The following is a 16,373-nucleotide window of genomic DNA, read 5'->3' on the forward strand; positions in this document are numbered from 1 at the left end:
AAAACTTTTCCCTAAGTCTGATTTTCGGCCGATAGTCCTTAATATGTATGAAATGTATTCTATTATTGCACATACAAGAGGTCGTATCCGAAGATACTTTCTATGTACTATTAAAATTATACTGACAAAAAACTTCTTATCATAACTAATGGATTATTTAGTCAGTAGATTTAACTATCGGCCAGATAGTCAGTAGTTTTTAGGATATTAAAAGAGGAAGAAATTCAATACAAATCATTACAAGTCATTCGTAATACACGATTTTAATATCAATAACAAAACAAACAAAAAGATGTCCAACTAAACACCGTTTTTCGGAAATCTTCCGCCATTTTTCACGTTCTGAAAAATAAGAAAAAAAAATATATATATAATAAATATGAGAAAGGAATCTGTTGGCTATTTAATGTAGGTAGTGTAAAATCTTGATTACAATAAGTTATTAGCGCTACCTATGTAATTAAAAAAAATATATATAAAAATTTTTTGCATATTGTTAAGGCAAATAGCATTCAGCGGGACTTAACCATATAAAGTCGAAATGCGTCCAATGTATATACACATTTGTCAAACTCTTCTGATGTGAGACTTTGTTTGCTAAAATGGCAAAATTTGTGCGACGCATTTGCCAAACTTTAACAAACAGTTTTCATTACTTACATGATCTCTAGACTGCTGTCACTGTTCTTAGTAGCCTGTTCTCCTTCACTCGAGTTCGAACCCCCCGACTCCGATCGTTGGCTACGACTTCTGTGTGTCTTCTTTTTATCTTCTGTAACTTCAGCTGAGGTTGCCTCTTCTGATTGACGCTGCCATGCTGGAATGGATGGTGGTTCTGTGCGTGTTTTTAGGGTGGGGAATTGGTTTCTGGAAATTTGTAATTATATTATTAATTACTATTTTTAAATTTTGTTCTTATAATTAAAATCAAATCAAAATCAAAAACTACTTTATTTAAATAGGCTTCAAAAGTATTTTCGAATCGGCGTTTTATAAATTAAAATTTTAAAGTGATTATTATTCTTTTACAACTAAGATTACCGCCGATTCGGAATGTGGGTTCTGCAGAGAGAAATCGGCAAGAAACTGCGCTAACAACATAAAGCTACAAGTTTTTATTTCAATGACATCGTCTCTTCATTAATTATAATTGAATTGTTATATGCTTTCTAGTCTATAAATAAAAATTATTTCATATACAAAAAAAAAAACTGTGCCAGAAACTCATGTTTCTGTCAATCAATTTTTTCAGATTTATAACATTATTATAAAATCATTATTATGACATCAATATTACGTAATTTTCTGTAAAGATTATATTGCCTCACACTCAACGGCGTTCAATAGAATTTATTACTGTGTCGAGGGTCCGACAAAAAAAAAACAATACACAAGCACAAACGCCCAGACCACGACAAACATCTATATGGCCAATACAAGTATATGCTATGAACGAGGATTGAACCCGCAACCGCCAGCACAACAGCCACAGTCGAGCGATGTGATCGTTTCGCTAACGCGTCGTCAATTTATTTAAATAATTATTTCATCTTATTTATATACAAATTTTAAACGAATCAGACTTCTGAATTTTTTGATCGTATACATATAAAAAATATGTTACATAATTTATTATTGTACTGACCTATTGAGCAAAATCCCCTTAACCGACGCAATATCAGCCTTCAAGTTATCCAGCTGAGATCTCGTGGTGTTCTGCTTCACGGAAGACTGTATCTCACCCCGTAAAGACGATATACTCGCGTTCATCACGTCGAGAGATTTACGCAGTTCATCGATACATTCCGCCGTTGATTTCCGTTTCGGTTGCTCGACGAATAGAAGGTGCCTAATGCAGTTCTGAAAAAAGAAACGTTAACTTATTACATCAAAAGAGATGTAAGCGGAAAGAAAAAAGTAGTTGAAGAATTTAATTGAAGTAGGGTACAGCAGGCAAACTCTGCTCAAAACCTCGAGCATCCCGACTGGGGAAGTACCTTGTCTTTACAAATAAATAACAGGTAAATAATACTGTTTTCAAATACCTTTGTGTTCCTGTTGTGAGCCAGATAGCCAGAGCTACTGGAGCAGGTTTGGGGTCGGTAATGCGTTTGCGATGTTTTGTTATATTGCAGTTCTCTATAGTCTACGGTAAGCGCTTACCATTAGGTGTGTCTTACGCTTGTGTGCAGCCGTGTTGTAAAAAAAATATTAAGAGTGATTTTGGAGTTAGGGGAAAGATCTCTTCGAAACAGCTTTTGGCCTAATTGAAAAGATAAAAGCGGGAACACGGTGAAAAATAGAATTTTCAATTGATTCAGCTTGTAGCGTCTCATTGCTGAGCAAAGGTGTCTTTCTTCATATACCAGAATGATTGGTGCTAGGGATGAGTGAGTGATGTGCCTTACATCAATGAATTATGGTCAATTATTAATAGTGCTTAAAATTTAAGCTATTTTAATAAAAGAAGATGCTTTTACTTGTAATAAAATAAGTTTTTTTTTAACTTTTATGCACAATAAAGTATATTTCTTCTTCTTCTTCTTCTAAGTGATCTTATAATTTTTTAACCGACTTCTGACCGAAAAAAGGAGGAGGTTACTCAATTAGACCGTATATACTTGACTATTTTTTCATCTACCTACATTGTATTACTTGTCGATGTAATTGAAGTCGGTTTTTTTCGTTTGCCAGCAAACAATTATTTATGGTTTCAAAAAATTGTAATAAATATTAAAAAAACTAGCATTATCAATGACTGCGACGTTCTTGTGATAGCTGCAGTATGATATATACCGAAAATATTATTATACATTGAAATTATCTTTTTTTTTCTTGTAATTAAAACTTTTAATAAAATTGCTATGTTTTGAATTCTTATGAGAATGACCTGACCTGATGTTTTATCGTGACGTTAAGTTTTATAATTACTTTATAAATTTATCAACTTCTAACACTAAAAAATATAGCTATCAGTTGCTTATTACCTACACATATGCATTATGTTGCTTATCTTAGAAACAGACGACTTTTTATGTATGTAAAAAAAAATATTAAATTAACCACTTGGCACCCGATTAAAGTAGTATCGCGTCGATCTGATAATGATAATAAGAGAGGTTTCATTGAATTATCTTGGCGCGACTGTTTGCGTATATGTGTGTTTTGTTTTCCATGTACAATATTTGTTTTAACGCTATTGTTTTGTTTTATCTTATTTCTAAAATTCACGTGCAGTGCGCGAGTCACAAACAATGACGATTTCATTGGAAATTATAATGTACGTGACCGTCCTTCGTGTAATGTAGACGCAGATAATGTCTGAACAAGGTTGACGTACGCATAAGCTTATGGTTTAATGCATCTTTAATATTGTCACATAGGATCAAATGGGTACATCATTACGGAATCCGCAATTTACCTTTTTATTAATGTTAAAGTGTTCATATTATGTCCGGTGTGAATTTACGATTGCTGAATGCCTAGTGCGAGTTTTGTTTTATCCGTTTCGCAATAACGGGCGTAAATTTTAACTTCGTTTTGTATGGGAAATTCGGGATTTCAACCTAGCGTTGCCGCTAGATGACTCTGTATCGATTGTATCGTATACTATTCTTTATCGTCTAGGTTGCACTGTTTAAATTCCCATACAAAATAATCTTTACGTATAAACGCGTTTCTCTGAATAAAACTCGCACTAGGCACTCTGATCTCATTCCGTTTTACAAGTGTTGTGAATGTGCGTGATGGTATAAAGTTCCGTTTCCTTTTACCTATTATACACTTTATTACGCTTATTAGATAAAATATTTATATTAGTAGTGTAGATGGCATAGATAATAAAAAAAAGCTGATTCCTATAATAAAAAAAAACAATTGCATAATTTGCACACAAATCGATCGTAGGCAAAACTGATTGGTTTTTTAATGTCCATTTCCACGTATGGTAAGCTTCATACAGTGGAAAAAATCAGTTAGATATCCAAAATTAAAAAAGCTATAATATCAGTTCCCTAATAAACGCTTAAAGAAAAAAAAACAAGGACCAAAATAAAATTATAAAAGAAATCCTCCAAGATGTTTATATTAATACCACAAAACAAAATTATTATCTTTATAAAATTCTTCATTCTTGTTTGTTTTATAATTTTTTTCTGTGTAAAATTCAAACAGAAAAGACGAAAAGAATATTCTCGTACATCAATTAGTACTTGTTATAATATCAAGGAATAACGACGACAAGCTCCAACGAGTTTAAATTAACATAGCTTACTCGGCTACTTATATTTGGCGTCAGAATGAAAAAAAAAATAGCTATTCTATTATTAAGAAAATATACACAAGGCTTTTAATTTTGTCGGACTTTGAAACTGTTTTTGTCAATATGTTTAGCAATAAATTTTATGAATTGAGAGAATTATATACATATAACAGCAGTGCTCCGCGGTATCAGACGTGTTAATTTGAAGAATAAAATAACCTTAGTAGGTAAATAGGCTATCCAACACAAAAATAATTTTCCAATTCGAAACAGTAGCTTTATAGAATTTGTATACTACAGATTACTACAGACAATAAAAAAAAAAAACCCTATTTTAACATCCTAAAGGATATACCCCATCTAATTCATCTTTTTTAATTGGGACCAAACGGGCAGCTTAACCTCCCATACAAGAAAAGAGTTTTCCCTATTCATAAATGACGAAATTCTGAGATGAGAAATTAAAACTCAAAGTGAACTCAATTTAGAACCTTTTTTTGAAGTCTGCTAAATAGTACAAATCCTCTACATAGTAACGTCGATGTATAAATCACACAACAATATATTAAGGTTAGAAACTACAAGTTACAAAATTCACATAATGGGCAATATAATAAGAATTTATATCTATTTTTTTTTTCTTTTCATCATGACATTTTATGATTACCATTAAGAAAATTATTATTATCATTTTAGCAATGAGATTTAATAAATAATACAAAATGAATTAGTTCAATTTTGTATAAAAAAATAACATTGGATATTTTCTTAAACTTGTGACTTATTTTTGGTGCCTACAACCAACTAAGTATAAGTAAATTATATTTTTATACATATTTATACGTACAAAGTATGTACCATATTAAATTGCTGTATAATATTACACACTATTACAACACATTAACATTGTAATACTCGTATAATAAATAATGTTTATCGGCAGATTTAAAATTAGGCTTGCATCACCTTAACGATTTTAAGTACCTAATGATAAACTGCGAAACAACCATTCATTAAAATTTATGCATTAAAAATTACAAGATAATTTCAAAGGCAGCAGTTGGATGGTTATCCCGCTATCGGTCGGCTTTTTAGGTTCCAAGGTGGTAGTGGAACTGAGTTATTCCTTTGTCTCTTAGGGGGAAGAGAGGGGGTGGCTATATTTTTTGCTGCCATAACACGCAGCTTCATTTTTTTTTTGTGACCTGGTTGTCACCCGTCTGCCCAGTGTAATGACTATGGGCAACACACACGAGTTCACGAAATTTTTGGCGCGAACTAGTGGAGGCCTATTTCTAGCAGTGGACTGCGATAGGCTGAAGTGATGAAATAAATTATTAAAAAAAAAATCCGTGACAACCCTACGTGCTGCGGAGTTCGACATGCGGTGTCTGTCGGCTTGTCGTCAAATGTCAAAGGCGTTGCACCGCTGTATTGGTTAGTACACTGTGCTATTACTAAGATTCCACTGTCTATCATAGACATACTGTAAACGGAATTATATTATAACTAGCTTTTCCCCGCGGTTTCACACGCCTTAATTTAGAGAAACAAAAAAAAGCCCATAGCCTTTCTCGGCAAATGGGCTATTCAACACAAAAATAATTTTTCAGCTCGAACTAGTAGTTCCTGAGATTAGCTCGTTTAAACAAACAAACTTTTCAGCTTTATAATATTAGTATAGATAATGAACATTTCACATTCATACATCAGTTCCCAGAAGTAGGTATCATCCTGTATGGTCCAAACAAACCGCTTAGACGAAGACAAACATCTGTATGGCTTATATGAAAATTTCGGAATAGAACAATTTGCTACGACAATAGCGCAAACCATTTCCTATTTATATTATACTATCCACCCGCCCCGGCTTCGCATGGGTGCAATGCTGATACTAAATACTATTTACATCAAAATATACGTTGGAAACCTCTGAAATTATCAGTGTTTCTCTACGATATTATGCATTTATTATATATGTATATATAAACCTTCCTCTTGAATCACTATCTATTTAAAAAAAGCGCATCAAAATCCGTTGCGTAGTTTTAAAGATCTAAGCATACAGACAGCGGGAAGCGACTTTGTTTTATACTATGTAGCAATATATATGTTAGAATAGATGAACATATTACAAAGAGGACAGTTCTTTTTTATGAAAGTATTATTGTAGTAATTACTGAAACTATGTCAACATTTCATTCAACCATTATAAATGTCACGATGTTAACGTAACCTACAAAATATTCGCTACGACGAACAGCAACATTTCGAGTATAAATATGAACTAGCTATACCCGTACGACTAATTCACACTGAATAAATATAATGATTATCACTTTACAAAATAACAAAAAAGTATTTATTACGTGAGTTGGTTTGAAATTGAACAAAAAAATTACCGACCGTCAATATCATGTTCTACATATATAATTTTAATAATTAATTAATTTACAAAAAAAAAAAACAAATTTTTACTTGTTGTCGCCGGTAGAGCAATTATCTATAAAATGATATATAGGTAATTTATGTGGAATAATTGTGAGATTTTTTCTAAAAAGGGAGACAAACATCTTAAACCTTAGCGTATTAAATATATATATATGATAAAGAGAGAGGAGTATCTGTAAGAAAAATAATTGTGTTTGCTTGCAAACGAAAAAAAAACCGACTTCAATTACATCGACGAGTAATACAGCGTAGATCGACGAAAAAATAGTCAAGTAACTACGCGCTATCAAAGATTACTCCAAAATTTGTAATCAGATCTCGATGAAATTCAAATGTGACCACATGATAAAGATCGGCTTTCTATTAAATTAAAAATCATCAAAATCGGTACACCTAGTAAAAAGTTATTGCGGATTTCGAGAGTTTCCCTCGATTTCTCTGGGATCTTATCATCAGATCCTGGTTTCCTTATCATGGTACCAAACTAGGAATATCTCCTTTCCATCAAAAAAAGAATGATCATAATCGGTACATCCAGTAGAAAGTTATGCGGTATAATACAACGTAGGTCGACGAAAAAAGCGTCAAGTAAAAACGCATTATTAGATATAACTCGAAAAGTAGTTGTTAGATCTCAAATAAATTTAAATGAGACCAATTGACACACACCACCTATCGATTAAAAAAAAAATTTCGAAATCGGTCCACCCCGTCAAAAGTTCTGATGTAAAATACAAAAAAAAAATACAGTCGAATTGAGAACCTCCTCCTTTTTTGGAAGTCGGTTAAAAAACCGTCAGCGTCGGACCACGACCTAGTTTTACTAGGCAGTCACAGGACTGTCGATCTGTAGTTTGTATGATAAATCGCCTGTGGTATTCATATAATTATAATGCATGTTTAACAAAAAACATGGGCATTTTGACCCCGTGGATGTAAATTTTTTAAATAATAATAATTATATGATAAGTACAACAAGTAAAACCATCTATTACACATTAAATTTGAACATTATCAAGCTATTATCGTAATCAAACTTATATTGCTTCTAATCGTTCATTGACTTTGTGACTGCTAACTAAATGTGAACTACGTAGCTATAGTACATTTTTCTCCCGGTGTTGCCCACATAACTTCCCATCACGTGGGATTATCGGGATGAAAAGTAGTTGAAGCACTATTCTAGCTATCTACACAGTAAATTACATTGCAATCGATTTAGTACTTTTATATAGTTCGATTCACTGATTCAACCTATAACACCTCACAGCTGGACATAGACTTCTTTCGTCATTTAGCAGAAGGGTCGGAGATTAATCCACCACGCTGCTCCTTATTGTTAGTGTTGTTTGTTTATGTTATTTCTTGTTTGGTGTACAATAAAGTGTAAATAAGTAAATAAATAAATGTAATATTTGATAATATAACAAGTGGGTAGGAGTCATACTTGTTTGTCGTCGTCTATAAAACAAGTGTACCGACTAGAGATGCCACGAATAGTAATTTTGCCGAATACCGAATACCGAATGTTCGGCGAGGCTCTTGGCCGAAGCGCCGAATATTCGGCAGCCGAATATTCGGCCACACTTAGTACTTTTCGCGGGCGACAAGACACAACTCGTCACCGTACGAGTTTAAACTTGCATCGCTGAAGTACCTAATACGTTTGGTAGGCGCGGGCGGTTTTGTTTCATATTTTCATGTGTGTATAGTTCGCGTCATGTAAAAAGAACGCTGGCCTTGAAGCTGCGCAGAAGCGATTTATCGGTCTATTTGGTGGTACGGGTAGGGGGACGGGAGTGTTTATCAGGTGTCGCATGCTTGCCGGTGTGCTATTGGTTGACAGCGGTTGACAGTTCGACGTCGACTCAAAATATTATCGCGCACAAAAGTTTTAAATTACAAAATTCTCCATTTACTATTTATTTCACTAAAAAACAATTATCAATTTATCATTTTAAACACATAAAAACTATTAAGATACGAATATCGGGAGTACAGATAATTATTATTTTTGAATACGACATTTCAATAACTAAAAAATTTGTTATTGCTTTTGTTTAAAAAAAAATTGTGATTTTGTAAAGTGATAATTATTATACTTATTTAGTCCGAATTATTCGCACTTGTATTTCTAGTATTTTTTAATGTACCTGCCAATAACCATTATACGAAGCCGCGAGTGAAAGCCTAATTAAAAAATAAAACAGTAGTACTTGTGCGCGAGTATACCCATGCGCAAACGCACCCCCTCCAGTTTCTTTCAGCGTTCTTTTTACATGACGCGAACTATACTAAAATATAACATTTAACGTGATTGATTACCATAACAAATATCATCGTTTGTTCGAAAAAAGCAAAATGAATCAATTTAATAAGAAATCTCCTATTTGGAACTATTATAAAATTTATAGTGAAGACAATAAACTGGCAGTTTGTTTGTTGTGTTTGTTTCTTACCAATGGTAGATTTTAAATATTAATTTATTTGTTCTTCTTTGGTTAAATAAATATCTTTGTGAGTAATATTTTGAGTTTTTTCATAATTTATTTGGTAATCCTTTCTGTATTTCATCATAAAAGTGAATCTGCTTATCATTATTTCACGCCCAAACTGCTGAACCGATTTAAATGAAATTTGGTACACAGATACTCTAGAGCCTTAGAAAGGACATGGGCTATAATTTACACGAAGTCGCGGAAAAACAGTTAGTAAGTAATAAAAAAATTGTTATTCGGTATTCGGCCAAATGGTTAACCATATTCGGCCAAATACCGAATAGCGAAAAAAAGAGGCCGAATAGCCGAATACCGAATAATTGCCGAATATTCGTGGCATCTCTAGTACCGACTCGATTGGGCATTCTTGTTTGAGACGTCGACCAGTGCGGAGCTCTCGGGGGAAAAGGATAAGTATTATTATGTATTAGTTATGGTATACATATAATTATAATGAATAAGTACTTATGTAATAATATTAGTGATAAATTGTTACAAGATATTTAATTCATTATACGCTTCTTAAAGATAAAAGTATTTAATTTCACTGATCATATAATAATTCTTATATTAATAAAGTATGAATATATTATAAATTGTTTATTATTTATATTTTACTTTCTTTTTCTTAACACGTGCATAAAGAAGTTTTACGTCAAAAATCTAAGTAATTAGTCGTTACATCACTAGGAAACCACAACTACATTATTATTTTGTGTTACAAAGGAGCGATAAAATCTAAAAAACTACTACCCACGAGCGTGTGACTAAAACTAAGGTTGAAATAAAAATCGTACATCTACATTAAGCATTTATGGTATCTAACTATAATTAATTCATGAAAACAAACAATAATAATATAATATATAATAATTTTAAGTTTTAAAATGAAAATTTAAAAGTTGTTTCGATGTCTACTTGAATAAAATATTTGATCTTGAAAACGACTCCAAAAATATGTTTGTGTTCATGACTAGTGGAAGTTTTTCAGTTAAATACTATTTTTAATATATTACATTATTGTTGTTCTTATTTGTCCTAGTTCATAGTTGGATACTAGTATGTAACTAGGTCCCTAGTGTACAAACACGTAAAGGTATATTTTATGTAAAAATTCTTCCCAAGGCCATAATTATATTTAACTAGCTGACCCCGAAAACGTTTCTTTGCCATATATGTTATTAACCCGCTTAATCCCCCCCCCCCTTATAACTTAGGGGTATGAAAAATAGATGTTGGCCGATTCTCAGACCTACCCGATATGCCCACAAAATTTTATTAAAATCGGTCGAGCCGTTTCGGAGGAGTTCAATGTTTAACACCATGACACGAAAATTTTATATATTAGATAGATTTAACTGAAAAACACGTGAATTAGTTGGATAAATATTTATTTTATACTAGCTGTTCGGCGCGGTTTAAAGTGCGTTAATTCGAGGAAAAAATAGCCTAAACCAATTTGTTATGTCGTCGGGTGTATGAGTTTATAGACTATAGATAATGATAGATCTTTAAAATAGATAAAACTATAAAGATAAATTATGTCTACGATATTAAATTTCGAAACTTTATTACTTTTCGGTCAGAACGTATTAAAAGATTCTTGATAAAATAAAACACTATATATTCAAAGTCACTATACCTTCAATAATTGTGTTTGCAGGCAAACGAAACAAAAAACCGACTTCAATTATATCGACAAGTAAAATACAACGTAGGTAGACGAAAAAATTAGTCAAGTAAATACGCATTATCAAAGATTACTCCAAAATTTGTAATCAGATCTTGATGAAGTTTAAATGGGACCACATGATAAACATCCGCTTTCGATTAAATTAAAAATTATCAAAATCGGTACACCGGTAAAAAGTTATGCGAGTTTTCGAGTTTCCCTCAATTTCTCTGGGTTCCCATCATCAGATCCTGGTTTCCTTATCATGGTACCAAACTAGGGATATCTCCTTTCCAACAAAAAAAGAATTATCAAAATCTGTTCATAAAAGACGGAGTTATCCCCGAACATACATAAAAATATATATATACGGTCGAATTGAGTAACCTCCTCCTTTTTTGAAGTCGGTTAAAAAATAAGATAAATAAAAACCTTTATTTGGAACTATAGTTTCTTGGCATTAAGAAAATAGTGTATCACCTTAGCCGCGCCAATTGGCTAATTAAAACGTGATAAATTAAAACCCCGTGTTCAAACAGACCTGGAAGGTCTTCAGACAGGCAAAAAAAGAAAAAAAAAAAACCGTATCGCAGCTCTACAAAATAAGATGACATGTGATCTGTTGGGAGTTTTATAGTTTTAGTATGGATTATATTACTATCACGAGAGAGGAAGACAAAGGAAGCGATGGTCAGACGAGATCAGAAGGGTTGCAGGCCCATTATGGCAGAGGACTGCATTGTCCCGAGAGAAGTGGAAGGAGTTGGAGGAGGCCTTTGTGTCCCAATGACACGCGGATATACGTTAGCATGTACCCTTTTTGTAATATTGTCGATCAACATAAATTGTAAAAAACATTGTTAACTATATCCGCAATAAAGGTTTAATAATAATAATAATAATAAATATTACTATCACAGTTAATAAATAAATAATTTTAAACGAATTTACACCTATGTCGTTGTGACGTTCAAAATTACGTAATTTTCTGTAATGATTATATATATTAAATAAATAAATATACGCTTCACGTTCAACGACGTCCTTTCGAATTTGCATTGTTTATCGAACCTGCGGCCCGCCAGCACATCGGTCATGAGCCAGTCTTAATTTGTAATTACTTTAATTTTAATTTAAGTTAACGAAAACAATAAATACCTTATAAAACCAGTAGCAGCCGTACGCGAAACCACCATACACGATCAGAGGTAAAATCCTCTCCCTGAACCACGATCTTCTAGAACTTTGGAAAAACATTAGCTCCGACGTCAATGAAGGTACATCCAGAATATCACCGCATTTCTCAATAGCTCTATGTATTTCAGCATCGGTGAGACCTTTGCTTTTTAGGAACCTCTCCTTACTCTCCATCGTGCATCTCTGAACGTTGGGGTTTGAGAGGAACTTGACCGCTGTTGTCACCTGAAACTGCTTATTCGCTTACATCTTTGAATCACCATAATAGTCTAATATAACATTTACTGAAGTCTATTTCGTAAGAAACAAAAATTATGAAAACAACTATTATAAGAAAAAATATGGGTATGAAATCATGTGAAGAAGTAAAGCTTAGAAGTTTCGCTAAAACCTGTCCTGAATGACATTTTACGGTGCAACATCTCTTACGACCGATGGCGAAATAACCATACAACTGCTGGCTTTAAAATACACAGGCCGAAGACTGGCAGCAGCGTCTTCAGTGCGACAAAGCCATCCCTGCACTCTGCAGTCACCAAGCCACCTGTCCAGTGTGGTGACTATGGACAAAACACATGAGTTCACACCATTTTTGGCACAAACTTGTGGAGGCTTATGTCCAACAGTGGACTGTGATAGGCTGAAGTGTGTGTGTGAGAAGTGTGCGTCTTACGAAAAAGAGATAAATATATTTTTAAATGTCAAAGTAATAATTCGTAACAAGTGAACTCTAGTTACGTTTCTGAATTGACTCATACAAAATATTTTATTTTGACAGTATTAAAATACTGTCAAAAATTATTATGAATAAAAATAACACTTCAATTTTCATCATATACTCTGATTTGTCAAGAAAATTAATGTTTGTTTTGGCTATTTTATCGATTGCTGAATTATTTTGTGATGAGTATAATTTTATTATCAATTTATATGTAATATATAAAAGCACCTGATATAATGATATTAATGGTATATAATAATGATTAATGTTAATAAATGCATTATTTATTTTATAACATTTCCCACAATATTTAATTTTTAATTCTACACACACAATACGTTTCCATTGTGTGAAGATATACACTTAAAAATTTCTGAGTACATATATGTATAATCTGATATACTAACAAAATGATATTATTAATGAGAAATATAAATCCCTTGAGATTAATGTCTACTTTTAGTCATTTACCTAATGATTCTATAATGATCTAATAATAATGATGATGAAACATTATTAAAGATAATGTGTACTTGATATTTGACACCTATTTCATTACTTTAACACGCTTTTTATTTCCGCTTCTACACTAAAAGAATGAAAGTTAAATTATACAATAAACTTTTTCTATAATCTCAATTAAGTAATTTTTTATGTTTACTAGTTAACTCAATTTAATTAAATTTTTAGACACAGCACTTCTTTCTTATACAAGAGTGATTGGTATTAGAAGGAAACAGTATGTATATATTTTAGATATCCACCAACACGCAGTGAAGTAGCATCGTTGATTAAGCTTAAATCTTTCTCCTACATGGAGATGGAAGCGTATGCAAATAGTTATATGTTAGAGGTTGAATCGTGATCATATTTTAGAAAAAAAGTTGACTACTACTATATTTACAAATATGTACAGATATATATGTTAAATATAATTCAAATTAAACTTTTAGTGAGGCCTACATAGTCACTGTCAAAACTTATCAATAAGCCAGTTTGACTAGCACCCAGTTACCAGTATTATTGTAGAAACTAGCCTAGCCTGCGATTTCATCCACATGGAATTGAAAACAAATTATTTTTCAGTTTGCAGTTACAAAATAAATAAATTTCTTAAATAAAAGTAGCCTCAGTAACTCCTTATTACATTAGCTATCTGTCAGTGAAAATCGCGTCAAATTTGGTCCAGCCGTTTTAGAGATTATACGGAACAAACTGACAGATAAAGAAAAATTGAAAAAAAAAATGTTATTTTATGCATTTAGTAAAAAGCGGTTATTTTAATATTACAAACAGACACTCTAGTTTTATTTATTAGTATGGATGTATAGATTAAGAATAATATCAATAATTAATGCTGCTACATTGCATAAATTTTTTGTAATGTTCTAAGTACGAAGGTCATTTTTCTGTTTTTTTTTTTTGTGTTATACTGATCGTTGTGTGAGAGCAGCTACGATTACTTTATTTTACCTTTTGCATAAAAGATTATTTTAAATGAAAAAATAAACAAGGATAATCACCAAGTTCTCCCGAATTTCGGCTGTCGAAGATGTCAAACCGTCTGAAGCCATTTCCAATTTAAATTATATGTACCTAACTCGAAAAACGACACAATTTTCACACCAAATTTCTTAAATATCCTCAAATTAATAAGACCGGGTAGTATTTGAGAGTTATACAATTCACTTATACGTATACCATATTCACTCACAAATTAAATCGCAAAAGACATCTTATTTTCACACAGACGACACATGTAGAAACAATAAGAAATAAAAATTTACACTGAAATATGCTTTACTTCATAAATGTCAACTACTCAATAGAAATAGAATAGATTATAATACCTATATCAATATGCAATGAGTACGTTCCACTTAAGGGCCGCAACGATTGTAACGCCCTCTTTATCGTTCCACCTAAAGGCTAGTTTACTACACAATAGAATAGAATATATCAATATGCAATGGGTACGTTCCACTTAAAGGGGCCTACTCAAAGCACTGCCTGCAGGGCCTGCTTGCAGCTACTGCCGCAGAGGATGTTGCTCCACAAAGCACTGCAAATCATTTACGCGGCATACGTTGTCGTGTTCACTTGTGTTCTCTTTGTCCTTGTCTAAATTCGTCAGTTTTTATAAATGGCTCCTACATTATTCAAACACCAAAAAATAGCATTGGGTTTGACTGTATTGACTACTTGTAGCGTTCAAAAGAAAAAAAGGAAGCACTGGTGTAAAAAATGGTTACTACTGCGTAAGACATTGAGTCACGCCAATTTATTGAAAGAATTAGAACCTCATGACTATAAGAACTATCTTAGAATAGATGAATCAGTCTTTTAAGATTTATTGCAAATGGTGACACCACTAATTGAAAAAAAAAAGTATTTTGATGAGAGATACTGTAAGCGCAAGAGAAAGATTAATTGTTACTTTAAGATTCCTTGCTACTGGGCCAGTTATGAAGACTTGAAATTTAGATCAATGACCTCTCCACAGTAACTATGTAAGAAAAACCACAGATCAAATAGAGTAGACAAACGTCGGAATGTACAGACGTATACAAAATGGTGGTCTAAATCGGCCCGACCGAGCTACACATGTCCCTGATTGCAGTTTACGGAGTGGGGAGATCGTGTGTCGGGCTGGCAGAACGACACTGCGGCCCTGCGACAGGGTGAACAATTAAAATATCGGCCCTGCATGCATACATACAATACGATCGGCAGTGGCACTGCAAGCAGGGCCCTGCAGGCAGTGCTTTGAGTAGGCCCCTTAAGGGCCGCAACGATTGTAACGCCCTCTTTATCATTCCACCTAAAGGCTAGTTTACTACACAATAGAATAGAATCAATATGCAATGGGTACGTTCCACTTAAGGTCCGCAACGATTGTAAAGCCCTCTTTATCGTTCCACCTAACAGCTAGTTTATTAGTGATTGATGAAAAGTAACTCTGACCTACCTTTATTTTCTGGGCAAAGTGGGCGCGATGTGGTTTCAAACAGCGACGTCACCTATGAGTATGACGTCGACAGTCGCTCGCGACGACTACGGGCCGTAAGTGAAACGATAGAATGGGCGACACCGACGACTTACGACGTAGTGGAATGCAGCCGTTTTTTGACAGTGTCAGAATAGTGTATGAGAGTGAATAAATACAGTGTTGCAAAAGCTACCGATTTATCGGTAGATCTACCGATTTTGGCCCTTGTCTACCGATATACCGATTTAGCAGTGCTATCTACCGAATTTTTGAATTTTCAACTAATGTAAAATAATTTTCTAAAAAAAAATATAACTAAAAGAAAACGGTAACACAAAATCAATGCACGGGGACTTCCCAAAATTCTACCCACCACGTCGAATATGACCATTCAAATCCGCAGTGTGTTAAAACAAATTGAACTAACACGTCAAATTATAATAGAGTTTATTATTGTCTGGTGAGTATACAAGGGAAAATCCCTGAAGATAACTTTCTTCGGGTTTGTTTCTTGAATTAGGTATAGGACTAGTGATGGATTATTTTTGCATTGTATCGATGGATTAGGATTAGTATTTTTTTTT

At 33.0% G+C, this 16,373-nt stretch overlaps 1 protein-coding gene across 4 annotated transcripts; it reads right to left on the reverse strand.

The window, feature by feature from the left end:
* Positions 1-237: 237 nt before the first annotated feature.
* On the reverse strand, positions 238-14,661 carry LOC123656728 (peroxisomal membrane protein PEX14). 4 transcript variants are annotated; one of them, XM_045592388.1, is made up of 5 exons: positions 14,324-14,661; positions 12,041-12,304; positions 1,646-1,860; positions 661-867; positions 238-342 (listed from the first exon to the last, which is right to left on the reverse strand). In XM_045592388.1, exons 1-5 carry the CDS (start codon positions 14,372-14,374, stop codon positions 336-338), a joined length of 744 nt encoding a protein of 247 aa, XP_045448344.1. In that variant the 5' UTR covers positions 14,375-14,661; the 3' UTR covers positions 238-335. The 4 variants fall into 4 exon arrangements, with proteins under 4 accessions (XP_045448344.1, XP_045448342.1, XP_045448345.1 ...); XM_045592386.1 differs by having other exon boundaries at positions 12,041-12,310; XM_045592389.1 differs by lacking the exon at positions 238-342 and having other exon boundaries at positions 657-867.
* Positions 14,662-16,373: the final 1,712 nt, after the last annotated feature.

Source organism: Melitaea cinxia, chromosome 9, assembly GCF_905220565.1.
Source record: "Melitaea cinxia chromosome 9, ilMelCinx1.1, whole genome shotgun sequence".
Lineage (NCBI taxonomy): Eukaryota > Metazoa > Arthropoda > Insecta > Lepidoptera > Nymphalidae > Melitaea > Melitaea cinxia.

Excerpts from the sequence above, each read along its gene's own strand:
- LOC123656728 (XM_045592386.1), bottom strand. The coding sequence starts at position 14,374 with ATGGCTTCAGACGGTTTGACATCTTCGACAGCCGAAATTCGGGAGAAC. Across the intron at positions 12,311-14,323 it reads CCGAAATTCGGGAGAACTTG|TTTCAGGTGACAACAGCGGT; the intron begins GTGATTATCCTT and ends GCGAATAAGCAG. Across the intron at positions 1,861-12,040 it reads GCTGCTACTGGTTTTATAAG|AACTGCATTAGGCACCTTCT; the intron begins GTATTTATTGTT and ends TTCTTTTTTCAG.